Genomic DNA, 27,127 nt, shown 5'->3' on the forward strand with positions numbered 1-27,127 from the left:
TGACTTACAGGCAAGAGAGATTTATTAAAGAATATAAAAATTAAAAGGCCTGTTTGTTTCTTTGCTTTTAAGTTGTCTGTAAGAGAGAGGGCCCTGGAAGGCTAGATTGGAACAGAGCGCCCAGTGTGAAGACTAGGACATCATTGTGATGGAAGGTGATAGAGGCTCAAGTGAGGCTCAGGTTGGAGCAGGTTGAAGAGGGAGACATGTGGGAGCTTGCTGACGTGTGTACGTACACACAGCAGTCACCTTTGGACACTGCTTCTCGAAGAGCTGTTCACCTTGTTTGTGGAGACAGAATTTCTCACTAGCCTGGAGCTTGCCAAGGAGGCTAGGTTGGGAGCTCCCGGGAGCTGCCTATCTCTGCCTCCCCAGTGCTGGGATTACAAGCATGGGCCACCATGCCTTGTCTTTTAAATTCAGAGCCTTAGGACCATGTGGCAAATACTGACTGAGCCATCTCCTCAGCCCATGCTGGAGTCTTTCATCAGAAAAGTTCGCCACAGGACGGTTGGCGCAGCAGCCAGGCTTTAGCGGCCCGGAATGCCACTGGAGGGAGGCAGTGTGGAAGAGATGGGGCGGATCTGTGGAGACTTGCTCACAAATGGGATGAAGATGGGAGTATAGGGGTCAGGAAAGGTCACGGAGACCTGCTAGGCATCAGGATGGAGGGAGGCATTGGGGAGAGTGCCATGCACTGTGGGACAAACAGTCCCAGGTGGGACTCCTTTGCAATTTTAGCAGCTGCAGAAGCCCAAGAGAATGTTAGCTGCTTCAGAAATTATTACAGGGTACCATAGACACAAGGCCTGGCACAGAAAAGACAGCCAGCGGATGCTATACACCCCTACCCATCTCATCCCTCTCTTACCCTTGGACTTGAGAACTCTGCCACACACCTGTGAGCTATCACCTGGGCACCTAGGTCTTCAACCCCAAAGGTCTCAAAACCCTTGTCCTCCCACCCTGGGAAAGGTACATACATGTTAAATACCAAGGCGATGACGTAGTCAGGAGACACGGTCACTTTCCAGTCACACTCCTTGCCTGGTGGGTAGGGTTCCGGGTAGTTTGGTGACAGAATGACTCCCGATGGTCCAGTTAGGTCTCCCCCACAGGGGGCTGAGGAGAAAAGAAGGCAAGGGTAAAGTAAGGCTGTCCCCCTTTACTTGGTCACTTAAAAACAGGTCATTTTATACGATGTACAAATGTATTAAAACATGTATTAAAAATAACACTATTATTGTTGTTGAGATGGGGTCTTATGTAGCCCAGCTTGGCCTCTGATTTGCCTTGTGGTGAAGGGTGATTCTGAATTCCTGATCTTCCTGTTCTACCTCCCAAGTGTTGGGATTACAGGTGGATTGCGACCACACCGGATTTGACATGATGCCGGGGACTGAGCCCAGGGCTTTGTGTCATCCTAGGCAGTCAGTCAATCTACCATCTAAGGCTCATGTTCAGCTCTCAATAACTTATATATAAAAAAGAAAGACCTAGTTCTTAGCTGTGACCTTTGGGAAATCACCTAGCCTCTGGGCTTGCATATTTTCCCTTGTGGTAAAAGGAGGTGATGTCACCCCCTAGTGGGGTGTCAGTGATGCTTAGTGGAGAGCTCACAATGGTGCCATCATTGTCTTCCAGACATATGAAACACTTGGCATTTTCCAGCTGTCTTGTGTGCAGAATTGAGGAGAGTCTCACGGGTATTTACTGCCTCTTGCACAGGATGTCACAGGGGGCGGAAAACACCATCAGGCTTGCCTGCCAAGCACTGTTGGTTTCCTTGGCTGCCAGCTCTGCTGGCATCTGCTTGGAGCCCGTATGCCTCCCAGCTTCCCAAACTCCTTGCTTAAGGATGAATGTGTACCTCACCAGGACCAATGTGCTACGATCGCTCAGGAGTCCAAAGTGGACTGCTATATCGCTTACAGAAACACTGTTGATTTGGTCAGCTATCACAGGGGCATCTAAAAAAAGGAAGAAAAAAAAAAAAACACCTCCCCAGGCGGGCCACAGAGGCCCTAACATAGCTGAATGGTAGCCTGGAGGTCTCACAAGCAGGAGTGTGGGATGGCCTCCAAACTGCCTGTGGTCCCGGGAGGGAATAGTGTCTCCCCCACTACAGGTCCAAAGGAGAAGCACAGATAGGGAGTTTCCTCTATCTGACCCACCTCTTGTTTGCTCTCCTTTACTGAACTTTCACCTGAGCACAGGGTTGGTGGGGGCAGCTGGTTAGGATCACAATGCTGGACTGTGGTGCCCCACACTGCAAAGAGTGGCTTTGCCATTGTCAGCCTGGAATGTAGAGAGCCCGAGTGTGTGTGTGGGTTCTTCTCTGTGAGTCTCCATGATGCCGCGCTTCTGGGTCAGGACCATGGCTTCAATGCCCTCTGCCAGCTCAGGCCAGGGGTCTCCCTCGGCTTCTGCATAAAGCGTGAGGGCGGGTGTGTCTAAAATTCCACCTTTGCTCTTCGTCCGGGGCCGAAGAATATCCGAGTGTCAGGATTCCAGGGCTCAGCTTTGACACATGGCTTTTGTCCAGATGGCCCCTAGCACTAGACACCTAAGCATCTGTTTCACACTCGGTATGCTGTGTGGGATTCTCTGCACTCTGCCAATTTAGAACCTAAGATTCTAGAAGGGACCCCTGGGTTGTGTCACCAACAGGTGCATGGGCAAAGATGAGGGGCACAGACGAACTCAGTCAGCTATGGTGCCTGCTTGGGGTAGGAACCAGCTGCTCAAGCTTACTCTGGATGGTAAGGAGGAAGATGGAGTGTGCTGAGGAGTGAGAGCCGTGAAAAGGGCATTAGTATGGTGTCACACAGTCCTGGGGAGAAAACTATGACACTGTGGCTCTTAACATGTGACGGTTGTCACATGTCACACGTTACATGTGAATTTGGGAGTCTTCTCCCCTTGTCTGAGTTTTCACTTCCTTATTTCTGATGATGATGGTTTCTAACTGTACAGTGTTGACTGGGCACAGTTCTAAATGTAGGACAGGCACTACCCATTTCCTGCTTTACAGGGAAAGGAGTGAAGGCACAGCAAGGTCAAGTCAATTATGGGAGGTCACACAGCTCACTGCGATTGAAGACAGACTTGAACTCGGGAACCAGAGCTCTGAGTTCATGTGCTGACTTCACTGTGATCCAGCCCAGCATCTCTTAGAGATGGTGCTTGGCAGATTTTTGCTTTCTTTCTTTGTTTCTCTCCTGTAAGGCAGGGCTATCAAGGCCAGTGGGCTCTATTCGTGGCAGACTGCCAAGGAGCTGGAAATGAGGGGCTCATCGCTGGGATTTCCAATCTGTTTGTGAGAAGAGGCGAAGACATATATTCTGTGGCCCGAGGAACGCTCCCCGAGGCCGCGTGTGGAAGAGCGCGCAATGAAAGCTGAATTAACCTCACTGCTCTGCCCGGTGCCCGCCTGAAACCTGTCAGCTTAGCCCAGCACAGACCTTTTCCAGGGCGTGCTGGGGCAGGGCTTACTTTTACGGAAAGTATACTAAGAGGGTCAGAGCCTTGTGGGGCAGGGGACTCTGAAAGGGGCCATGGAGGCCTCTGCATGCTCCTCAGCAGAACTCCCCACACCAATAAGATTCTGGCTTAAAGAGTGGAAATAAGAAACAAAGATGGGAACTGGGGGCAGAAAGGAAGGGAGATGGCATTTGATGACATGAGGGTTACATGTGTTGTCACTCTACAACGCCACAGGGGAAATGTGGATTTTCTCTCACAGGTGAGGCCCCCAGGCTAAGACATGAACAGTTTCCTTGAGGCCACTGAGCCAGGGAGTGGCAGCTCCTTACCCTGTACTTGGGTCTGATTGCGTCTGTAAATCCTGCTTCACAGCACTGAGCTTCAGGCTTCGGGTTAACCCCTTTGGCTTGTGAGCTAACCTTATTTCCAGCAAGGAACTGGATTCGGTGCCTTGCTCTCAGCACCAGGCCCCAGAGCTGGGAGCAGCCAAGGCCAGGCCTCAGGTATCAGGATGGCCCTACCACAGAACCTTCCAGGGTGAACACAGCTGGGAGAGGTCTCAGGAAGTCCCCCAAATCTATCTCTGGCAGGGACGGAGCACGGGTGGTGGGAAATTGAGAGGCTTTGTACTCAGCCTGACGTGGGTGGGAATCTTGGCTCTTGTTTCTTAGTTTTGCAATTTGGGACAAGATATCCAAATTTGTCTATTTCAGCTTCTGCAGCTATAATGAGGGAATGGTGCTAAATTCGGAGAGCTTCGGGGAAAAGCTGCATGGGGTTCTCTAAGCAAATGTCTAGCATGAGCTCAGCACATGTATAGACCCAGTATCTGTCATTTCTTTACTTTTCTCCCGACCCCTGTTTTGGGACAGGGTTTCTCTGTGTACATAGCCCTGGCCATCCTGTAGACCAGGCTGGCCTCAAACTCAGAGATTTGCCTGCCTCTGCCTCCTGAGTGCTGGGATTAAAGGTGTGGGACACCACCGCCTGGTTGGTTTCTCTATTCTTCTGTGTCCATCTGTCATGGGCACAGGCAACAACTAAGTTCATCATTTCACCCAAGGAGAAAAAGAACCGCAAGCATATGAGCACCTGGGGCACGTGAGCACCTGATGTATTAACTATTATTATTAAGCCAGCCTGGGGGTTGGCTTCTCTCTGCCTTTACTTGCTGCCTCTGCCTTCAAGTCCCCCCCACCTACCTGTCTCAAGCAGCTGGTGGTGGTGGTGGGGCAGGATCATGGAGTCCCCTCCCTTTACTAGCAATGTGACCTTGAGCTTTTTTTTAAAAGTTAGTAAGAGCCTTCATCTGTTGAATGAGGAGGTTTTTAAGACAAAGGGTAGATCTCAGACAGTCAGCAATTCCCTAGAGGAGGGAGAACAAGTGTCTGTCCTTTGTCCCTGAAAACTGCTCATCGTCTGGCCTGGGATGACCCATCCAACCTAGACAATGGGCCAGAGACACGGGTACAGGCAGGTGTGCCTTACTCAGAACTCTTGGAGATCATTTTTTTTTTTAAAGTCCATAAGGATGTGTGCATGTATGCCTGCCTGTGTGCATGTGTGTGTGTCTGTATCTGTGTGTAAGCATGTCTATTTGCATGTAGGTGTCTCTGAGTGTGTGTCTGTAAACTGTGTGCACATGCGTGTGTGAGTGTGTAGGAAAACTGGGTTTTCTGTACCATTCTGCTGGACCATTCTCTTGGCCCCAGGCTCGAGAGGCAGCTGCCTGCCTGCTGTGTAGGGGAGCCTGAAGACAGCGCTGAGGAGGGAGGGAGGAGCAGAAGCCAGCAGCTGCTCTGTACCGATGCACGTGGGCGGGCTGGGCTGCCAGAAGAACCTGTTCTGGATCTTCACGCAGCTGATCTCGGCGCTTCCCTGCAGCGCGTAGCCTGGGTCGCACTGGAACACAGTGGAATCACCAGCTTCCCAGCTGTCACCGCTCCGACTCCCGTTCTGCGGGACTCCGGGGTCATTGCAGGAGGTTGCCGTGGACACTGAGGCAAGGAAACGGAAGAGGGAGTGAGGCCGATTCGGTGTCTGCCTGCCAGCCCGGCTCACAGCAGTGCTGATTACCCCTGCCCCAGCCAGCGACCGCTGTCACCTCCCTACCTCTGCCATCAGCTGTAGCAACACCGTCCTCCTTGGCCCACTACTCACTGCCTTCGCCACAGGGCGCCACGTCATTGCATCCACCGGCCTGTGCCGCTGACATCACCCTCACCACTGGACCAATACCTCACTGTGACCATCATTCGTCTAGCACAGTGGTTCTCAACCTGAAGGTCTCCATTCCCCACAGGGGTCGAAGATCAGGTATCTGGCATATCAGGTGTTTACAGGACAACTCATAACAGTGGAAAAATTACACTTATGAAGTAACAACAAAATAATTTTATGGCTTGGGGGTGTGTGTGACCACAACATGAGAAACTGTGTTAAAGGGTCACAGCCATTAGGAAGGTTGAGAACCAGTGGCCTAGCAGAAGGCATATTTTTAAAGCCTGGTTGTACCGCTATGATTCCAGAAATGAATTGTTTACAAATACCAACATGGCCACACAGACCAAGCATTGCTCTCTCATACCGTGACCAGTGTGAATGAAGAGAAGAAAGTTTAAACACCATGGATCTAAGCAAAGGGGTTTGGAGTTGACCTGCTAGGGTGCTGAGTAGTTGCCTGTGAGGGACACAGGGAGTCTGCTGAGGTCAGGTTTCTCCCTTGTAAAAATAGCCGCGGGCGCTGTTCTCCACATTCAGGAGAACGGCAAACATGGCAGAGCTGAGCTCAGAATCAAACCCAAGTGGCTGGTCTGTACTAAAAACTCAGAAAGGGCAGACGACTTGGTGTGGAAAGCCCGAGGGCCAGAGAGCCCTTGGAAAAGCTGTGTGGCCGTGGCAGCTGGCTTGAAGTCCTGACTCAAGGGATCTCTGAGACAAGCTAACTACACTGACTGAATTAGGAAGCCTTGGATGCAGGAAAGAGTCTCAGGAAACAAAACGTAGCATCATCCAGAAAGACACCCAACCTCAAACTCTGACCTCCATACCAAGACGGACATGAATGTGCACCCATACATGAGACCATGCGTTTATGCGTACATGCTGTACAAATACACATAAATACATGCCAAAAAAGGGGGGCTCAGCAACTTAAGAGATGTTTGTGGTCTGGTACTTATCCAAGTCTAATAGAGAGCAAGCGTTTTTAAAGCAAGACGGGAATTGAGGGTAGAAGGAAGGAAGGAAGGAATGAAGGAATGAGTGACTGAAGGAGTCAACGTGACACAAGAAAATTCAGCTGAGGTGGAGGCACAACAGGGCAGAGAAAGAACTCTGAGGAAGCCACCATAGTAGATGGTGGGGCCTGTCCCTGCAGACTGTGCTCTGCAGATCTCAGGGGCAGGAGTTTTCTGGAGGCCCTGTGATTTACTTACAGCTCTCTACCCCACAACTGTGAGGGGCTTTTTATTTGTTTGTTTTGTTTTGTTTTTAACTTTCCATTCAAACCAAAGAATCTGTTTTGGCCCAGAGTATAAAATTCACATTGGCTTCTACACAAAAGCGTGAAGCCTCACAGAGATTCTGGACTGGCCATGCCTCCCAACCCTGTGGGGAGATGCGCCCCTTCTGCTTCGACACCAGGAGCACTTCAGTGGAAATGGCAGCCCAGAAAACCTGTCGCTAAAGTCACTCAAGACAAGATCTGAGATTACCTGGCATGCTACCTTTGATTCCACAACACCAAAGGCAGCATTTCACAAATCTTCCTATGTGCTTATTACCACAAATAAAGCCTCCTTGAGACACAGGCAGTGGCCATTTGTTTACATGGTGCCCTGCTTTCCTGCTTTGAAGGAAGAAAGTGAATGCAACAAGAAGCCACAAGGACCACGAAGGCGGAAGGGACGTAGTTTCTGACAGAAAATGCTGCCAAAGCCTGCCGTATGGTGTCCTACCTTCTCTTCTTTTTCTGTCTTTCTCCCTTTCTTGTTTCATTGTTCTTTCCTCCCTTCTCCTTTCCTACCTCCCCTCCCCTTCTGAGAAAATAGTCTGAGAGTTGAACCTCCGGCTTCTTCAGTGCTACATAAGTACTTTACCATTGCTCTGTGTTGAATGTTGTATGGGCACAAAGTTGTATGGGCGATCCCTGAACTTGTCCTTCTAACACCTCAGCCTCTGGGGTGGCTAGGATCACAGCCTGTGCCACCATGCCCAGCTGGCATCCTATCTCAAGCCCTCCCCATCTGAGGATGAAATTCCCCCCACCCCCCGGATGCATTCTAAAACTGTTCCTTTGTTTCATTCACTTTAAGCGATGCTCCATCACTGTGTTCCAGCCATATTCCTAAACATCCTCTCCCATAGTCCCCTCACACTCCTCACTTTTCCTCCTAACATGACCTTGCACCCCTGCTAGTCCTTCTGTCTGGAATGACCATGCAGCAAGTCTCCATCTTGATATTCAGTTTTCGGCTCCATATCACTTTTTAGACAGGCTCCCTTCATCCCCTTCTCTGGGCTCACCCTTCAATTCCCCCATCATTTTCGTCAGGCTACCCTGCTCAGTTCTTGTCCCGGCACAACGTGTACTAACCTTGCTAAATTTACTTGTTTGCATCCTGTCTCTCACTGGGGGCATCTCTCTGCCAACAGAGGCAGTTCTGTTCATCCCTGTATCCCCAGGGTACTCAGTACTCAGCACACGACAGTGCTAAGTAAATATTTGCTGGATAAATGAATGAATGAACGAACAGATCATCGCCCGTTTGACACTCGCTGAACTTATTTAGAAAGTCAAATAAGCATCCTCTCCTGCCTTCCCAATTAAAAGCGGACTTAGCTTTCATCCCCCGGGGTCACGAGGTGCTGTACGCACGTAAATCATTCCCTGGGAGAAAAACAGCCTGCAGTCCTGGCCGCATTCAGAAAGGTTATTTTATATGGCAGGCCACACAGATGCAATGATCGAGCAAGCACTAGGTTTGGGGAAACGGACATGTGGGTTTTGATCCAGGCTCTGCAACTCATTAACTATCCGGCCTCGGATGAGAAACCACACAGCCCGTATGTGCAACATGGATTAAGAATGGTGTCTGTGGAATCGCGTTTCTGTAAAAACCTCTTAAGAGAGATCCAGCGGGGAGTTTAGCTGCTGCCTGCTCTGTAGGGGGCTGAGCTCACGCTGCCCGCTCACCTCTTGTGGGTTCTCATTTTCTCTGTTGGATGCTCCTGGATTTCAGCAGCTTGCCAAAGCCTCCAGGGAAAGGCTAGATCCTTCAGGTGCTGACAGGATGTTAGATGTTACACAGTTGTGTTTACTTAATAAAGCCAAGCTTCTGCTAATCATCGCTGGCATTTTTGCCCAATCCCTCGTCAAACAAGCACTATCAAGTTCACGTGTGGTAAGCCATTCCCTCTCCCCAGAGGAGTCCTGCTATTTGCTAACTGATGACAGTAACAGGAAAGGTGACCTTTCCCGAAACTTGGGTGTACCCAGAGCACAGAGGCCAGGTTGTCACGGCCTTTCTGGAGCGCCCAGGCTATCTAGCTGAGGTCACTTTTGTTGGCACAAGCTTGCCTAAGGAAATCCTGATGTTGGGGAACCTCTCTCCTCGTGTGTTCATGACTTCGCGCGCTGGAACACCTGCTGCATACATCTATTCCAAGGAGCTTGAGAGGTCTGCCAAAGCCTTCAGGCTTTAAGAGAGACGTGTGATGCCAAGGATGCGCCACAGCAAGACTGGCAAGAGGGCTGGCATTGGCTGGTGCTAGAGAAACAGAAGTGGGGGTGCCAGAGGCTGCCGTAGCAAGCAGCAGCATCAGAGACAGACCCCGAAGAAAGAGTCTGACTCCCGAGATCTGGGTGATGCATGATAAAGCTGTGGGGGTGAGGCATAGCTGGCAGAGAGTGTCGGGGACTGGGGACCGTCCTGTGTGGCTACGATGAGGGCACAGTGGAGGTCGGATGATGCAAAGTTGTGGGATGCTCATGTGGAATTGTGGGGGTTTTGTAATTTTCGTTCTAAGCCACCTCTGTCAGCAGGGGCTCAGTCAGAGAAAATGCACCATGCTTTAACTCTTCATGTTGCTCCTTCCCCAGGAGAGTGCCCTGAGGTCTATTCCGCACTCTCTGCTCTGTATGCTGGGAACCTCCCCTTGATTCTATTGGCCATCCCAGCCACTGCTAAGGTTTGCTCCATAAAAGGCCAGTCTCCTGAGCCGGCCTCAAAAAAGACAGTCATTTACGGCCAAACACATTTGGAAAGTGTGACCACCTGACATGTTTTGAATGTACGACCGTGAGCATACCAAATGCTCTCAGAAGCCGCATCAGCGCTACAGATAATCTGCTTAGGTTTCGACCAAGCCTCTTCCCAACATGCATGTTTTTGTTTGTTTGTTTTGATTGTTGGTATCAATTAATAGTCCATGGAGTGTCAAGAATAGATAGGAAATGCCAGGCCAGAGGACTTCATGTATGTCACTGTGGGCAAGCTACAAAGTCCACGTGTCCCTCAGTACCCTGGAGGGACCTTGTTCCAGCCATCCTCCCAGCCAGGAACACTCAAATTCAGGACTCTTAAGTCCCTTGTGTAAAAATGGCGCAGTTCTCGCATACAACCCACGTGACCCCCTTGTGCATTTAAAATATGTAGATTGCTTCTAATACCTATTCCCTGATATGCAGGTAGCTATTATAATATTTGGGAATAATTATAAGAAAAAAAAATCTGTATATGTCCAGTACAGATGTGGTTTACCCTCCAGAACTTTTGGTCTGGGATTGGTTGGATCCACGGATGTGGAATTCCAGATACAGAGGCTCAGCTGTGACAGGAAGTGGGCGCTACCAGATCCTGAGAAAATCCTATTGCACACACCCTGGCAAATGCTCATCTCCACAGAGAAAAAAAGGTGCGGGGATGATCTGGAAGTAGGGTTTGGTATCCTGTCGCAGTCTCGTGGGGACCTGGGGCTGATCTAGCAGCTAGGAGAGGACGTGGGGACAAAGCCACCTGCCATAGAACCACCACCACACCCTGCCCTGCGCGGTGGACTGATGGGGTTGCAGGGATGACAGCTGCTGAAGCCTCAGCACAAACAAGGCAGGCTAGGTTGCTCAAGAAGTTGAGAGATGGAAGAGAAAGTCCGGAGATACTGAGCTCTGGGAGGAGCAGCCAATCTGGGACCTGAGCGTTCGCGTGTTGCCCATTTTGGGCAGCTATTTGTCATACCTCTCTGTAACTGGCCACTGCTGTGAACACTTAATTAAACTGAGATTCCTAGGTTCACTCTTACGTTCGGCTTCCAGTCCTTTTCTAAGAACTCAAGGAAGGACCAGAGCCTGCAGCACGTGGCATCAACACTTTCAGAACTGGGCCCTACACCGCTGGGCATTGAGGCTCTCTCACATCCCTCCACTCACCCCAAGGGACCAATTTCTACTTCCCCTGTACTTTTCTTGCACCTAGGACGTGACACCCTATTTTCTCCCCTCCTGCTTGTTAGGGTCCACAGAGCCCCTGAAGGCCAGCTTGGTAGTCTCGTTTCCATGACTTTGACCATTTCACCCTCCAGACAATTTCTTTTCCTGAGTTAATGTCTATTCATCCTTCAGGCGTGAGTGTGGATAACACCTTTTCTGGAACATTTTTCCTGGATGCTCACAGTGACCTCAGTAGCATGGATTTCTCCACTCACGCATTTCTTATCTCCAATCCACCTGCTTTCCCTACCCAAGTAGGCTCAGCATACATGAACTATTTTTGTGTGTACATACACTGTGTGTGTGTACATGTACTTGTGATGGCCAGAGACTAATGCACATACAGTGTGTGTGTGTGTGTGCGCGCACGCACATATGTGTACATGTGGAGGTCAGGGGCTAACCTCTAGCATTGTTGATTGTTCCTGAGTTCCCACCATTTTTTGGAGACAGAGTCTCTCATTGGCTTGAAACACATCAATTAGTCTAGGTCAGCTGGCCAGTGTGTTCCAAGTATCCAGCTGGGATTGCAAGTGCATGCTACCTCACCTAACTATTTCATTTCATTTTGTGTTTTTTTTTTTTTTTTTAAGATTCTGGGGCTCCAAGTTATAGCTTCATGCTTGTGTGGCAAGTACTGCCCAAGCTATTTTCTTGGTTCCTCCATACAGATATCTGAATAAGCCATGAAGCAGATACACAGCGGATGCCAGTGTCTTTCCAAGGGTGGAGAGACAGAAGGAGGGAGGTGCTCAGGACGCCGGCATCAGTCAAGCACGCACCTGAGAACTGAATGGCAAAGCCTTGCTTGCTGGTGAAGAAGTCCGTGCTGAACTGCAGGACGACGGAGTTGAAGGTGCTCTGCAGGTCCTTGGGCAGCATTGGGCCGCTCAGCTCCTTGAGGAGAACCCCGCTCTCCACCGGTCCATCCCAGATGCGTAGCACATCGTGGACCTCTTCGGTGTCAAACACAAGGAAGTGGAGCCTGGGCCGAGAAAGAGAGACAGGAGGTCACTCCAGTCCTACCACTTCCTTCCCGGGAACTTCTCATCGGGAGACACACATACTCGCGCACGCGCGTGTGCACACACACACACAGCCTAGGAAGATTTACAGGGAGGAGGAGAGGCGTCCTCCGGAAGCACCCTCACGCTTCCAGCTTCATCCACTGGGGCCCGTAGCGGTGGGGACAAGAGTACGGATTTTGTGCATGTCAGCATGGCTACCTCCCATCCCTCCTCCTAACTCTGCACAGCTGCCGGACTGAGCTCCTGAGTATAAGTCCTTCTAATTCTAGATTGAGAGTGGAGTGGGACAAGGAAGGGGATGGATTCTTTGAAAGAGTCATGGAGGCTGGTGAGATCGGCTCAGCAGACAAAGGTGCTTGCCACCATACCGGAAGACCTGGGTTCCGTCTCTGGAACCTATACGATGCATGTAGATTCTCCTCCTGCTTCTGCATTTGAGCCATGGCACGCACGAGCGCGCATTTGCTCTCTCTCTCTCTCTCTCACACACACACATTTATTAAAAGGCACAGGCAAGGGGAACTGTGGGGCCTCCCAGGGGCTGAGCAGCTGCAGGGGAGTTGGAGTAAACCTGTGTCTGGCTGTCTCAGAGTTGGACGGACACTGAAGCTGTTAGCTACAGGCAGACTTGGCTTAGGGGACCCTGTAAAGTGGTTCAGGTCACACAGGGGCCTCTGTCTGTATGGGGGGTGGTGTCCCATCCAGCCTGGTAGGAGCCTTGATTCATGCCAGACAAAAAGGGTTTAGTATCCGAGGTTACTATGGCTACAAACCTGGGTGACATGACTCTGTCTATGAGCCTATTTCCTGTCACTCTGGGGCTCCACTGAGACTGTGGAAACGTGCCAGAGTTAACAAAGAGAATTCCTGCAGACTCTCACCTGGTTCCACCATCTACCTGTACACACTTGTCACAACTACAAAGCCAGCCCCGGTTCGTTATTGTTATTGGGAGTGAAACCCCAGACTTCACATGAATGGCACTGCTTTCTAACCAATGTCATTTTTCCCCCCTCCATTTATTGCAAGTCCTTTAAATATATATGTTTTTAAATTATAAAAATGAGACACGTGCAAGGCAGAAAAGCAAACGGTATACAGAAGCTTTGGAATCCTGAAGTCTCCCTCACACAACCACCGACTCTCTGCAGTTTTGCACTTTTAGCACATTTCCTTTTAGAGTTTTCTCAGCGCGAGAGCACACACACACACACACACACACGCACACACACACACACACACACACACACACACGCACACACACATACACTCTTTTCCCCAACACGGGCTTGTATCTCCCCCCACCCCTCTTCTTATTCCTATTTGCAGTGCTTGGGCGACAGGCTGTGCACCACCACCCCTGCTTCTGTGTGCCGATGGGATTGAACCCATGCCTACATTCATGCTCGGAGAGCACTGAGTTAGATCCCCGGCCCTGGTTTTAACTCACTTTCTTTCTCCAATAATATACCTACTTAACTTTTTTCCTATGAAAATGGACAACCCGAGTCTCAGTTTCTCAGTAAACTGCAAGAACACACCTGTATTGCTGACACTTTTCCCATTGTGCTAATGTTGCAGTAGACTTGGAGAAGTGATAGTTTGGGTTGGGTGTGTGCGGGTTGGGGGGGGGGTAGAGGAGTACCTAAGGCTTTCCCTGGTAAAGGCTGTTAAATTACCCTGTCCTGTGACTCCATCAATCTCAGTTCCCTCCAAGCGGCATTAAAATGTACTATTCTCTGAAGACTCCACCTCTTCAATACTGTATTATTATAATGTTGCAGATATATCCTACATTAAAATACTCTCCCATCTGCTGGACCAAAATGGAACCTCCCTGGCATTTTGAATTTAGATAATTTAGTATTTTCCATAACGTTGAAAATCTCTGCACACAGTCTTAGGACATTTTTATCTCTTTATATTCTTTTATCCATCTTAATTGGGCTACTTATCTTTAAAAATTCTGTTTGCATACCAAGCTCTTTATTTGTTATTTTTACCTAAATTGGTTCCTGTTGTGGGGTATATTTTTCAGTGCTAGTAGTATCTTCTAGTGTGTGGAAACTTTTTTCACTTTAAATTTTGTTTATGGTTGTCTATTTCAGTAAGAAGTAACTCCAACATGTTTATTTTCCCCATTAAGTGTGCTGGGTATGCCAGGGCAAACTTCTCTACTGTGATTAAAAAACCAAATTACAGGACTGGCAAGATGCTCAGAGGCTGAGGGTGCTTGCAGCCAAGCCCAATGACCCGAGTTCAAGCCCTGGGTTTCATGGTGTAGACAGCCAGTTCCCACAGTTGTCCTCCACAGGCATGCCCATGTGCAGATACACAAACAAAAATAAATAAAAAAGGTGTTAAAAAAAACTCGGGGTAGAAAGATGGTAAGAGGAAGGAGTATCAGGGAAACTATTCCCTGGACTAAGACTTGGACAGGGATGGGGCACTCATGAAATCCCACCTCTGGTTGGGGGGTTACTGGCAACTGATGACTGCTAGGGGAGAGTTCTTCAGGCAGGTGGTCCTTGAGAGACTATGATTCCAATAGACGGTCCTACGGCCATTTATATACACGCATTGCTAAGTGAACTCAGTGGGTTAAAAAACAAAAAACAGCACACGAAGTTGGGAAGGGAAAGTGGTATTAGGATATAGGACTAGAAGGAAGGAGATGGGAAGGATTTGATCAAAATACATTTATATGCATTATGGCATCCTAAAACAACAAAAAGATTTTTAAGGAAGAAAGAAAGAAAGAAAGAAAGAAAGAAAGAAAGAAAATACAAAAAAAAAATCCAAATTGTACTATTTTCCTAGACCTTTCAGTTTCATACTTTGAGATCGAAAGCATTAATATTTATCATTATTATGTTGCTTACTTATCCCAAAGCCTATCTGAAGGGACATCCTCTATACTGTAGACACTGAAGCCCCTGTTCACGGCTCCTTAGCACCCAGCAGTCCATACTCAGGTGTTTATTTGTTTTCTCCCTCCAGCCTGAGTAAGGTGTCTGGGAGGGCGTGGCTGACTTTGCTTCCTACTGTGCTCCATGCTTGGGCATGCTTGCCTGTTCAGATGGGCTCCTAAGGGCTGACTCCAGGTTCCCGCACCATTTGATCCCGTGCCGGCAGAGACAGCTGTCTTGGTAGGTGAGCCCTTCTTGCCTGCACTGGCTGCTCCTTGTGGACCGGGGCCACAACTCCTTGCAGTTTCCTACAGCCTCGAATTTTGGTCCCCTTCATCTTACCCCCCCACCCCCGATTTACTCAGGCACTTCCTCCAGTTTATTCTATCAGATCAACTCTATGGTACCAAGTTCCCAAAACAATCCCAGTGAGGCTTCAATTAGAATTGGCCACACTTGCTGGCCAGTATAGAGACTGGACATCTCTGTTGCTAATGTTCCCAGGCAAGCAACATGTGGGTATAACCTGGTGTGTTTTGCTCCTTTTCCAGGTGTCTTCTTTACATACCTTTTGAATCTGTTCTTCAGCAGTCTGGAAGTTTATGTTTTCTCACTTCATTATAAATGAGATTTCTAAAGTATTTCCTAGTCTAGTCTGAGGATGAGCGTGAACTGTAGTTACCACTGTATTATCTTACCGGCCAGACGTTGGCACTTAGACCCTTTGACACTGTCCTGGAGGAGGCCGCTATGGAGGGGAGCATGCATGGGCAGAGAGATTCTAATAGTGTACACGAGGACCACACGGAGCCGAGGCTGTATTCCTTTTGTTCAGCCTAGCTGATCTGATAACCGCACAAAGCCAAAAACTTCATATTGATGAGGCCGAGAGGAGAGGTGGGGCAGGAGGATGAGGAGCGGAGAGGAAGGACTGCGCAAACAATACAGGAGCCACGTAGCAGACAGAACGTGAAATTCCAAACCCAGGACGCCAATTTCTGGGAGATGCGGACACCATGGTACACACAGACCCACAGTGGTGGCGAATGCTGGTGAGAGACGCGACAGCGTGCCGTGATAGAGTAACCGACTTTAGAACAGAGCACGGAGGGACCTCTCAGAAGGCTGACATTTAAGCAAGATGGCAGGCTCAGAGGGGGCTGGCCACCGCAGGGCTGGCTGGGTTAAGAGGTGGCAGGCAGCGCCCCAGAGAAAGGGCAGCATGTGCAAAGGTCCCAAACGAAGAGCTGCCCCAGGGTGTCTGGGAAACAGAAAGGTCGTAAGGGCTTTGGGGTGTCGGGCGGGGGCCAGGTCTGCTGGGATGTGCGGGTTTGGGAAGAAGTTTGGATTTCCTTCTACTTGCTAAGGGAAGTTGCTGAAGGATTCTAGGCTGAGGCCTGCAAAAGTCTGGTTTGTATTTTAGGAACACTCTTGTTGTGCTGGAGAGAACAACAGGCGCAGGCAAGAGTTGACGCTGGGGGACTCAGCTGCGGCCAGCAGTGACCCTCTTACGATGGGACTTGATGAGGGCCAGGAGAGACTGTTTTTTTTTTTTTTTGTTTTGGTTTTTGTTTTTTTTTTTTCCCCCAAGTCACTCACCCTCTCACTGAAGACCTTCCTCGTCTTATGGAGATCAAAGTCTATAGGTGTGGTTGGGAGCTTCTGATCAACAGAGATGAGGATAGGCCCCCAACTCGGCTTATCTGGGCTGCCTCCTGCAGAGCAGAGGTGAGGCCCATCTTCTGTTGGTTTTTAGAAGACTGACATTGAAGAGTACACCTGTACATCCCAGGTGAGGAGGTATTGGGGTGAGATGGAATCGCTTCCTGTGGATGCCTTGCCCATACACACACGCACCTGCTTGTCTGGGCCACAGACAAAGAACAGGCCATCTCTCGGGAAGAGGGATGAGGCGTTATATGAATGAACTTCTTCCTTTATAGATTCCAGGGTGTACAGAGCTGCCTCTGCCCTGGAGCCTGCTGCTCACTGAGGGAGACACCTCAAAACACAGTAATGGGTGTGACTGGTGCTGAAAAGAGTGGCCTGCACAGGTGCAACTGAAATCACAAAGGGATAAAGAGCACTAAGCCTTTGCAGACCATCCCCTACGTGGTGATTGCTTTGTGCGTGCTCCCAGTACCCTCGTGGAAAGCAGGCGGGTTAGGGCCCCACTGCTGCCATTTTGCAAAGATGGAAGTGAAGATCCAAGGGAGTCATGTCATGTTAGTGACTGGCCAGACAGCAAGGAAGGGTCAGAACCCGTTCTGAAACCATGTCTTCCTGGGCCAGGTGTGCTAAGCCCTTTCCTTGACCACAGGTGCAAAGAGAGCTTCAAGGAGGAGCTCTTTAAATACTGTCTTTAAAACAGTATTGGAGGAAGAAGTGAGACTGATGGAGAGGTGGAGGGGAGGGCAAGAAAGAGCACAGCTCGAGTACAGATGCATGAAGGGGAGGAAAAGGCAGTGGGCCCAGACTCCCCCTACCCTGTCACCCTCTCCTCCTCTAGAGTCATTCATCTGACCCCACTGGCTGCTGATCTCTATGTCTTTGTCTGTGTCTACTACAGCCTGCATCTAAACAGCCAGGAGGGCTCTGGACTGTCTTCGTACGACACCCCCCTCCCCTCCCCTTAGAGCAGTTCTCGGCAAATCCCGCTGGAAACGTCTCAGTGCTCTGAGGCTGAAGGAAAACTGAACACATCAGTCTGCCTGGACACTGCTCACTCTGTGACCACTGAACATTAGAAAGACAGGCAAAGGTGAGGAAGAAAGAAAAACTGCTGAGGTTGCTTGGGTTGTTGATTTCACAGGCCCTCTGACTGTGGGGGAGGTGGAGGCAGAAAGTGAAAGCACTGCAGGCATTGTCAGGCCAAAGCCCCAGAGGCCCTGTGGGGATCAGCAAGGTGAGGGAGGATCTTTACTTCAGGGGAAAGTGGCATGCGAGTGAACAGCTGCTGGAGGGAGGGGGCTCAGAAGTCAGTCCCCGGATGCCAGCGTAGCTTAACTGGCACAGGAGGCACAGGAAGTGCCTCAGGAGGCACAGGAAGTGACGAGGAGGGGCTCATACTTGTTCTACGGAAGGTTCCGCCTCTGAGCCATCCAATAGCACACTCGCTATTAAGCTGTGATAGTGACAGCAGGCTCGGGAATGAAAGCATCGTGCTATCGTGCTATCCAAAGCGAGGGTGCTGTGCAGACAAGTGGAGGCTCCAAGCCGGCATGCCTGTTGGGTGCTAGCTTTGACACTGTGGTCCCTGAGGTCAGTTGGAATTAAGTTCTCTTCGAAAGGAGGGGAACGAAACTGGGTGGGCTTCAGGACACTGAAGAAGTGGTGGGACCCTCTAGGCTGGTGTCGGATGTCTTTTGGATGCCGAGTAATTTTGGACCAGGAGCCCTCTTTGCATTGTCGTCTGTGAGGGACTTGCTAATGAACTGCTCAGCTTCCGGAACTGTGAACCGGATATATCTGTTGCCTGTTGTCCTTCATTTATGCAGCCCGTGGCTGTCACTCTGGGTCATGCTTGGCTATGTTTCTTTCAGGACTCTGGCACTATCACGTGCTCTCCTTCAGCCTCAGATTCTCTAGTTTATCTCCTGTTTGAACGCTTTTATTTCTTGCACAGCAAATGCTAACACTGTGGATTTTGTTTTGTTTTGTTTGTTTCGAGACAGGGTTTCTCTGTGTAATAGCCCTGGCTGTCCTGGGCTCACTTTGTAGACCAGGCTGGCCTCAAGCTCACAGAGATCACCTGCCTCTCTACATTTTATAATTATATGACAGAAGTATGCATATAGTCCATTAGAATACCTGCCATCTAATCTATTTTTTTTTGATACCCTAGGGGTGCAATCAAGGGCTAGGCGTCCTAGTTGGCATGTATTAGCAACTTGGCACAGCCTAGAGTCATCTGAGAGAAGAGCCTACATTGAAGACTTGCCTCCATCAGACTGGCCTGCAGGCATCTCTGTAGGTGATTGCCTTGATAATTAATTGATGGAGGAGGCCTCAGCCTATGGTGGCTGGCACCATCCCTAGGCAGGGAGTCCTGGGCTATATAACAAGGCCAATTAAACAGAAGCCTGTGTAGGATCCAGAAAACAGCTTCCCAAGATGGCTCTTGCTTTGAATTCCTGCACCGGCTTCCTTCAATGATGAACTGTGACCCGGAAGTGTAAGCCAAATAAACCCTTTCCTTCCTAAGGTGCACTTGATCAGAGTGTTTCATCACAGCAAAAGTATGAAGCTAGAACACTAGGCAACTGTTTGGCCACTGAGCTGCAACCCCAGTCTTGGTCCTTTATATTTCTTTCTGTCTCCTGGAGTATTAAAAACAAAACAAAACAAAAAAATCCTTCTTTAAAAAAAATGATTCTGTTTCTTTAGCGAAACAGTTATTTTTTTCCTCAGGGGTGCTGTTCTTTCTGAAACATCCTGTGCGTGTATCTTAATTTGTGCATTATTATTTCTAATCTGTCATTTTTGAAGGGAATGATTGCCAAGGGTCTAGCGTGCCAGCCAAGAAGGCAGGTGGTGCTAATTCTCCTAAGAGACATCAGAATTCACTCCTGGGATCATAGGCTAGCAGCCAGAAGGTATGTTCTGGCCAATTCAACTACTTGGGGTAGCCTGGCTGGATTATCATACTAGGATAATTTGAAGTAGTTTGTGTTTCTTTCTCTAGAGGCGATCCATGGAAACAGAATCATCAGTGTGCACCGCTGTTCTTAAAGCCACATTTACACCTCCTAGGCTGTCCACCTCCTCGCCTTCAGAACAATGTTCTGGCTATTTCCCAATTCAATGCAAACTAAGGCTGAAAAGCGATGCCTGCTGGGTGTGCCAATCTGTGTGGCTTCTTCAGGAGGTCGCTCTCACAGTGCAGCTACACGGACTTTCCCTGTCTAAAGTTTAACTCACCGTTGCTCTTTTAAAAGACACCTTCTGGAAGCTGCTGAACCCGAGGCCAGCGCTCCTGGCAAGATCTGTGAACACAAGCTTTGCATCCAATGCCTTCTGCCTCCTCCGGGCCAGCTACCCGCTTACTGGCTGACCGCTGTGGAGAACAGCTCTGTGCTATGACAGATCTGAGAGTGCAGCAGGGGCTCTGGGCTGCAGGCACAGCCAGCTATTTTGTCAAGTCCAGCATCCTCCCAGCAAGACAAGCGCCGCTGAGCAGGGAAGCTGGTTCCTCAGAACCTCCTCCTGGCAGCTTTGCTGCTGGATGGCCAACAGCAAAGAATGAGGATTGACGCTTATCTTCACCTTCGTCACAAAGAAGTCCTACACATTACAACTAACAAAGAGCTTTTTACTGGCCAAGTAGAAATAGTGCAGCTATATGCGTGTTAGGCAAAGAATCAATGTTCAACAGCAAGAAGATCCCACATACCACTGGTCCGAGACCCCTGCGGGGGGGGGACATCTCTATAATGGACCATCACCTCTACCTTCCTGCTGTTGCTCTATACATCTATGGCTACCTCTCCCAACTGTGCTTGCATGCAAGAAACTCCACTCTGAATGTAATCAGGGTTGCCAAACAGTCATCCTAGGCCCTGCTCTGATTTCCCAGTCAATTTCTACCCTGAGTTTCTACCATTGATCACCCTGAAGCAACACTCATGATCTGAAGTGTCACTCGTCACTTCAGATCATGAGATCTTTAAGCATGGCTATGTACATCCATGCCTTCTTCCACTCTGTAAGCCTGGGAGGCCTTGCCTGCAGGCTTCACAGTGAGCACCTACTGTTGTTGCTGCTGCTGCTGTGTCTAAGTTCTCGGCGTATATTTGTATGGATGTGTGCAGGAGTGTGTGTGTGTGTGTGTGTGTGTGTGTGTGTGTGTGTGTATGTGAAGTGTATGCATGGGGATGGATGTGCATACATAGCCAGGGGTTGGTGACGGCTATCTTCCTCCATTGCTCTGCACTTTACTTGGTAGAGAATGGGTCTCTCAGTGACCCCAGAACTTAACAATTCTACTAGATCAGCTGGCCAACAAGCTTCAGTGATCCACCGTTCCTCTGCACCGGAATTACCATTACCGACCTTCACTGCTGAGCCTGTTTTTTTTTTTTTTTTTGACATAAGTCCTGGGGTTCCCAACTCCGGTCTTCATGCTTGTGCAGCAGGTGAAATACCCACTGACCTGTGTCCCCAGCCCCTCTCCCTCTGCTCTTTCAAGTACAGCCAGAATCGTGGTTTGCTTCTAACTCCTTGCTTGCAAATGCCACCTGGTAGCACGACCTAGACGGGTACAGTCTCTGTTGTCACATTATGCTGGGCTCTCGGCTGATCTGCACTATTTCCGAACCTCTCCTCTGTCTCTGCTGTGGAGGTTGTAAAGACAAAGCAACACTGGTTTCTTGCTTTTTCTCCAGCTAGTGACCTGTAGGGAGGTGTCTGAAATGGTATTGGATCTTCCTAGGCAAACACACAAACCCTCACTAGCAGAGTTCCAGCCCCTTTCCTTCTCCTTTCTTCTAGAACAGAACACAAATGTGATGTCTAGAGCTGGGGTAGCTGACCAGACAACCATGAGGTTGAAAGCCTCGGGATGGCACAGCAGTAGGAAAGGTCAAGGTGCCATGGACAGCTGGGCCACATATGGATGGGAAATTAAGATTCTTGTTTTAGAAGGGAAAAAACAAAACAAAATCTCAAAACAACAACAACAAAAACCCTCCCTCTCTGCGAAGCCAGCTTTAGTATGTGTTTCTATTTCCATTTCTAATAGATATAATTTCTCTCTGAGACCCTGAAGGGAAAAGACTGTGTTATTTATACTTATACTCCTGGTGCCTGGCACGATGCCTGGCACTGGGAAACTGCTCCACATTTTTTTAGTTGAATGGAATATTGTTACTTTCTTCAAAATGTTCCAACAGTTCCTGTTATACTGAGAATTGATTCAGTGTTCTCCTGGCTTCAGAATCCCGGTGAGCAACTTTCTCCTCCTCTACCCATCATGCAACTTCTAATGAGCACTTCCTCCTTCTATACCCATCATGCAACTCTAGCATGGTGAGCTTTGTCCCTGGATTGGGTCTTTGCTACCCCCCCCCCAGTAAAGATCTCCTCCTGCCCTGCAGGAAGGACTTCTCTCTCTCTCCTGTCACTGCATTCTCTGTGGCATCTACCGACTGTCTGACCATGGCCCCTGAATCCAGGGCTGGACTTCAGTCTGCTCTGTGCTGTCCCTGTACAACATGACAAAGACCATGTTGCAGAGGGAAGTCTCCGAGTGCCCAAACTGCTTTAAGTGCAGCTAGGCCGGGGTCAGAAGGGCAGGTGAGAAAGTAACAGCTGGAGAGACAAATGGGCTCTGTGTGTTCCACACTGGGGAACTGTTTGGGCCTCTAGATGCTCCTCTGTGAGACAGGACTGACAGACACTGGCCTAGCATGCTACAGATGCTCAATAGACAATGAACAGAAGGGCGGAGCTTAGTACCTAAGCCTTTGCCGCCATTTTTTTCTCTAGTTCTCTGAACTGTCCCACAAATCGTAAGAAGGAAACTTCTGGCCCCAGCCTGGAGATGGAGAGGAGGTCCTAGCCTTGTGGGGTGAGCACCCCATGTTCCCTGCATTGTTATCAGGCGGGACAACATGGAGGGAGCCATGTCCTACACCTTTCCATGAATGAGCTCTTGGGCCTCACGAAAGAGTACCTACTAAATGCTATGGAGATCTCTGTATCCAAAGGAAAGGTTAAGTTGCCATCCTACTCTTGCTAAGCATGGCAGGAAGTACCTATTCTCCAGCCTGGCTACACCTGGGGTGGTGATGAGGGCTTGGCTAGGCTCATGTAGGTACCCACTGCCCCTCTTGGAGTCTCCTGAAGAAATCACTCTTATGCAGCTTTTGGGCTGGAACCTGGCAACAGGTCCCTCTGGACATACCCAATACTTCAGCAGGGCAGGGTCGGTAGCCCTGGAAAGGTCCCTTGGAGTCTGCTGTCTGTGCCTCCAGGATCTGTGGCCATTGCATAGCCACCGCCACCTGGCACCACTGTTTCTGCTCAGCACCTGCCTCTCATGACCTTTAGGAGGTGACCCACAGCCTGCAGTGCTTAGCAGATGCACCGCCTGGACAAAACGAACAGCGCTCCATCCCACTTCTGGGGCAGCTACCATTCTGAGTGGTTTATAAATATTAACTTACTTAACCCTTCCAGGGAGACAGCACCCTTAATCACCATTTCGCTGGAGAACAGAGACAGATAGTGCTGAAAGAGGGCCCCAAGCTGAGGAGTTAATAAGCACACAGGTAGCCCTGTGCCCAAGTCCAGCCCCTAGCTATGACTGAAAGTGGCATGAACAATGAAACTCGTGGGACATCAAGAATCCAGTTGAATAATCAGGCCGAATGGTCCAACCACAACATGCCGTGGATGCTGGAAAACAAGCCACACGGTAAAACAAAACACAAGTGGTGTCCTCAGAGGGATTCTGATGATGGCGGGTTGATGAAAACAAACAGGCTGTCAAGAGCAGTTGGAAAACAAAAGGCTTGGAGTGAAAACAATAACAAGGTATCCAGGGTGAACAGAGAGGGGGGACTGTGATCAGGGAGAGAGGGGATGGTGACTGTTGAAAACAGAACCCAGAAAACTTTCAGTGGTAGAGGAAAAACAAAGCCAATGAACAGATCAGCCAAGGATGGCAGCTTCAAAACCGGAGGGACTCAGCAGGGAAGCGTAGCGTCTTCTGTTTGAAGGAGAGCAGGCTGGATGGGGTGTGAGAGAAATGGAGAGCTCGGAGCCTTTTCATAGCTCAAGCATCTGGGGAAGATTAATAAAACAGAGCTTGAAAAAGTCAAAAGGGCACAAATGCAGTAGGAATAAAAATGCATGAGGCCAGCGGGGATCACTCAGTAGGTAAAGCATTTGCTTCAGGAGCACGAGGACCCAAGTTCAGGTCCCTGGAAAAAGCCACCAAAACCCACTAAACTCCACTAAAAAGCCTAGCACTGCAACATACTCCTGTAGCACCGTGCTGGGGAGGCAGCGGTTTCCCCCGGCTTTGCTGGTCAGCCGGTCTGGCTGGATAAGTGGGACCAGCTCCAGATTTAATGAGACATGGTAGAGAATTCAGTAGAGAGCAGCCAAGGTAGATACCCAGTGTTGATGGGGTCTGGCCTCCTACAAACACACACACACACACACACATACACACACACATCATAAGCACTTAGTGGCTTTAATATGAATTTTAGGTTTTCCTAGATTGTAAGTTGAAATGAGAAAGTGTTTAGAAATGAGCCCAGGCAGTGTCCACTGTGTATGAAAGAGAAATCCCTTTACCCTCAAAGGGATGGAAACAGGAAACTGGTAGGGAGGTATTAGATGGGCAGAGTCAGGGATGGTGTGTGGGAAGCTAGCCTTCCCACAGGCCACTGAGGGTGTGGAAAGCGGATGTGGTATCTGGAGGGAAATCTGAAGTCCTGTGTCAACATCTGCCTTCAAAGAATATATCTGAAGGAAATAATTGGATACATGTTCAAAAAAAAATCATAGATGAAGATATTCATTGGAGCAAAACTATTCGCTTTATCCATAGGAGAGTGGTTCTATCAATTATGGCTGCCTTCTCTGCAGCCTTGAGCCAGGGTAGGTGGCCTCCTAATATGACGTAAGATCCTGACCGTGGTTAAGAGCCAAAACAAAAAAAAGCAAGTTGTTAAGGCAGGCCAAGAGGAGGACTTGTTTAATAAAGCCTACTCACTGGGTTTGCTTTGTGTACGTGGTTACATGAAATGCCTAAAAGCATTAAAAGCAAAAGCAGACCACAGGCTACTTTAAGCAGAGTGTGGAGGAGTAACATTACTCCGTGAGATTTGAGGGCTCTGTGTCGTACTTTGTGACTTTTATTTGAGAAAATATGTGCCATAGTGTGTGTGTGTCAGAGAGAGAGAGAGAGAGAGAGAGAGAAGAAATTTTATGGTTCTCTCCTTCCAAGGAATCAAATTTGGGTCATCAGACTGAGCCTTCTTGCTGGCCTCATATATATATATTTTAGTAGAAAAATTCTGTAACAATATTCAGAGTAGGAGAAAAAAAACTATATAGGGACTGAAACACTAAAGGCCCCTCCAGATGTGTGTAGTTACTAGTTCCTTTTACTTAGCTGCTGGTTTTTCAAGGAGAGATGAAGTGGAGGATTGAGAAGGGAAAAGGAGAGAGATGCAGGGAGAGGAAGGAGGAAGCAAGAAAGAAGGAGGGAGACGGGTAAGGAAAGAGGGAGAAGGGACAAGTGGAGGAAGGGAGGGAGAAGGAGAGGGAATGAAGAGATGTATACACAGCTTTGCATGCATCTGTGAAATGTGCACGGATGCAGAGGACTGAGCTGGGTGGGGACTCAATGTGGAGAGTGTGTTGTCCCCCATTTTTGCTTTTGGCATCTCTCAGTGAGTCTGGAAGACCTCTGCCTGTGGGGCACATAAACCATGCAATCAGGGAACCAGCCTGGAGCAAGAGTAAGGTTGAGTCCAAATGCCCAAATGATCCTTATCTGCAGGAGTAAGGATGGCCCCCTCCCTATTCTGGGCCTGGCCAGCTTTCAGGTTTTCTCATAAGGACATGTCCGGCCAGCACCTGGAATTCCTCTCCGTGCATATAAAACATTCCCAGCACTCAGAGCCCAGACAGTGATGTGCATTCACCCCCAAAACTCTACTCATTTCCCCAAGGTTTACATGGTCCTTATTCTTTCTAATAAAGGGACTGTATCACTGGAAGAGCTGTACGGGAGAAGCCTCCCCCTCTCCCCAGCACCGATCCTGCTAACCCGCAGAGAAGCTTCATTCCTTCAAGTCTTGCTTCCACCATCGGTGCCTGGGTATAGCAGGACCCTGGCTCTGGAACCACAGCTGCCTACTTAGCAGCAGCCCCTGTATGGGTAGCGACGGCTGCAAGCAGCTTATCTGAGAGAGAGCTGGTACTGTCTTCATACTCTTTTTACATTTTCATTTACTTATTGTGTGCATATGCATGACCCGTGGCATGCTTGTGGAGCTCAGAAGGTAACTTGGGAAAATCAATTATCTCCTTCCACCATGAGAGGCCTGGAGGTTGAACCTGGGGGGGTCAGGCTTGGCAGCGGGTGCCCCAACCCACTGAGCCATCTTGCATGTCCAACAATCTTCATAGTCTATTCATCTTTGTTCGTGTACACACACACACACACACACACACACACACACACACACACACACCAAAGAGCATGGCATACACCTGCAACAGGTCCCATGGCCTCCTAGTTCTGGAGAGGCTATCTCCTATGTTGACTTTGACCTGAGCCTCCTGCCTCCTGCCACTTCCTGGTTGGCTTTTCTTAGCAGTGAGCTTGTCCTCACTCTTGTTTCTCATGCATTCCCTGTTGCCCCTGAATCTTATGCCTGTGAACGTGTCTGGCCTTCTATCTCTGCTCCAGAGTCTCACTTCCTGAGGAAGTGCTGGAACAGCTCTTTTGGATGCTCTCGTGGGCTGCACCTTCTCTTTGGACAGTGCTGGTCAAAAACACTCAGAGCCCAAGCACCAGGATGTCTCCAGCGGACTTTTGAGTGTTTCAGCCAAAAAGAGAAATTCAGAGGAAAGAAAAAGAAGACAAAAGAGATAAAGTCTGAACGACCCTCATGTAGTGGCAGGCGCCGGTTACTGCAGCTCCAGCCTTTCTGTATATTTTAGGTATTGCTCCTTGCAGAGCCAAGATGGGAAAAGAGGAACCAGCATCTGTGAATTTACTAAGAATGCAGTCAGTTGGCAGGGGCAGTTAGTTACACGTCCTCTGAATTTGTTCCTCCTTCCTCATCTCACTGCAGACAAGTGGCAAGAAAGAACATGGAGGCGTTGGCTGAAGCCATGCTGGCTCTAGAAGCTGGAATGAGACACTCAGCTTTCACTCTGTGACATGCTAGTGGTCATCAGGGCTCACACCCACACCGGGGGTCACATGGGCTGGTGAGTGTCCAGAAGGCCATTCCAGCAGCGCTGTCACTTTACAAAACCCTAAGTTGTCACGTGTGCCACTCACCTCAGTGCACGGGGTATAGTTCAGAAATGAGAACAGGGTGAACGCTGCATTTCCTTAATTCTCAGTGAATGGCGTGCACCGGGGAACATGAATGTTCACCTCTCTCTCTCTCAGAAACACGTTCACATCTCCTACTGAAAACCCCGCTAGCCACAACTCCACAACTTCTTCGGCTCTCTCT

The 27,127-nt window shown here is 49.2% G+C and overlaps 1 protein-coding gene across 3 annotated transcripts in view; it reads right to left on the bottom strand.

Moving 5' to 3' along the window:
* The window catches only part of Csmd2 (CUB and Sushi multiple domains 2), a 550,287-nt gene that overhangs the window by 107,201 nt on the left and 415,959 nt on the right, over window positions 1–27,127 (bottom strand). For all 3 annotated transcript variants that reach the window (XM_060379514.1, XM_060379513.1, XM_060379515.1), the window contains 3 exons: window positions 11,758–11,960; window positions 5,292–5,483; window positions 984–1,122 (listed from right to left, as the gene is read on the bottom strand). In XM_060379514.1, the coding sequence (XP_060235497.1) occupies window positions 984–1,122; window positions 5,292–5,483; window positions 11,758–11,960 (534 nt within the window). The remainder of the gene's footprint in view (window positions 1–983; window positions 1,123–5,291; window positions 5,484–11,757; window positions 11,961–27,127) is intronic.

The sequence above is a fragment of the Meriones unguiculatus genome, chromosome 3, assembly GCF_030254825.1.
Source record: "Meriones unguiculatus strain TT.TT164.6M chromosome 3, Bangor_MerUng_6.1, whole genome shotgun sequence".
Classification (NCBI taxonomy): Eukaryota; Metazoa; Chordata; class Mammalia; order Rodentia; family Muridae; genus Meriones; species Meriones unguiculatus.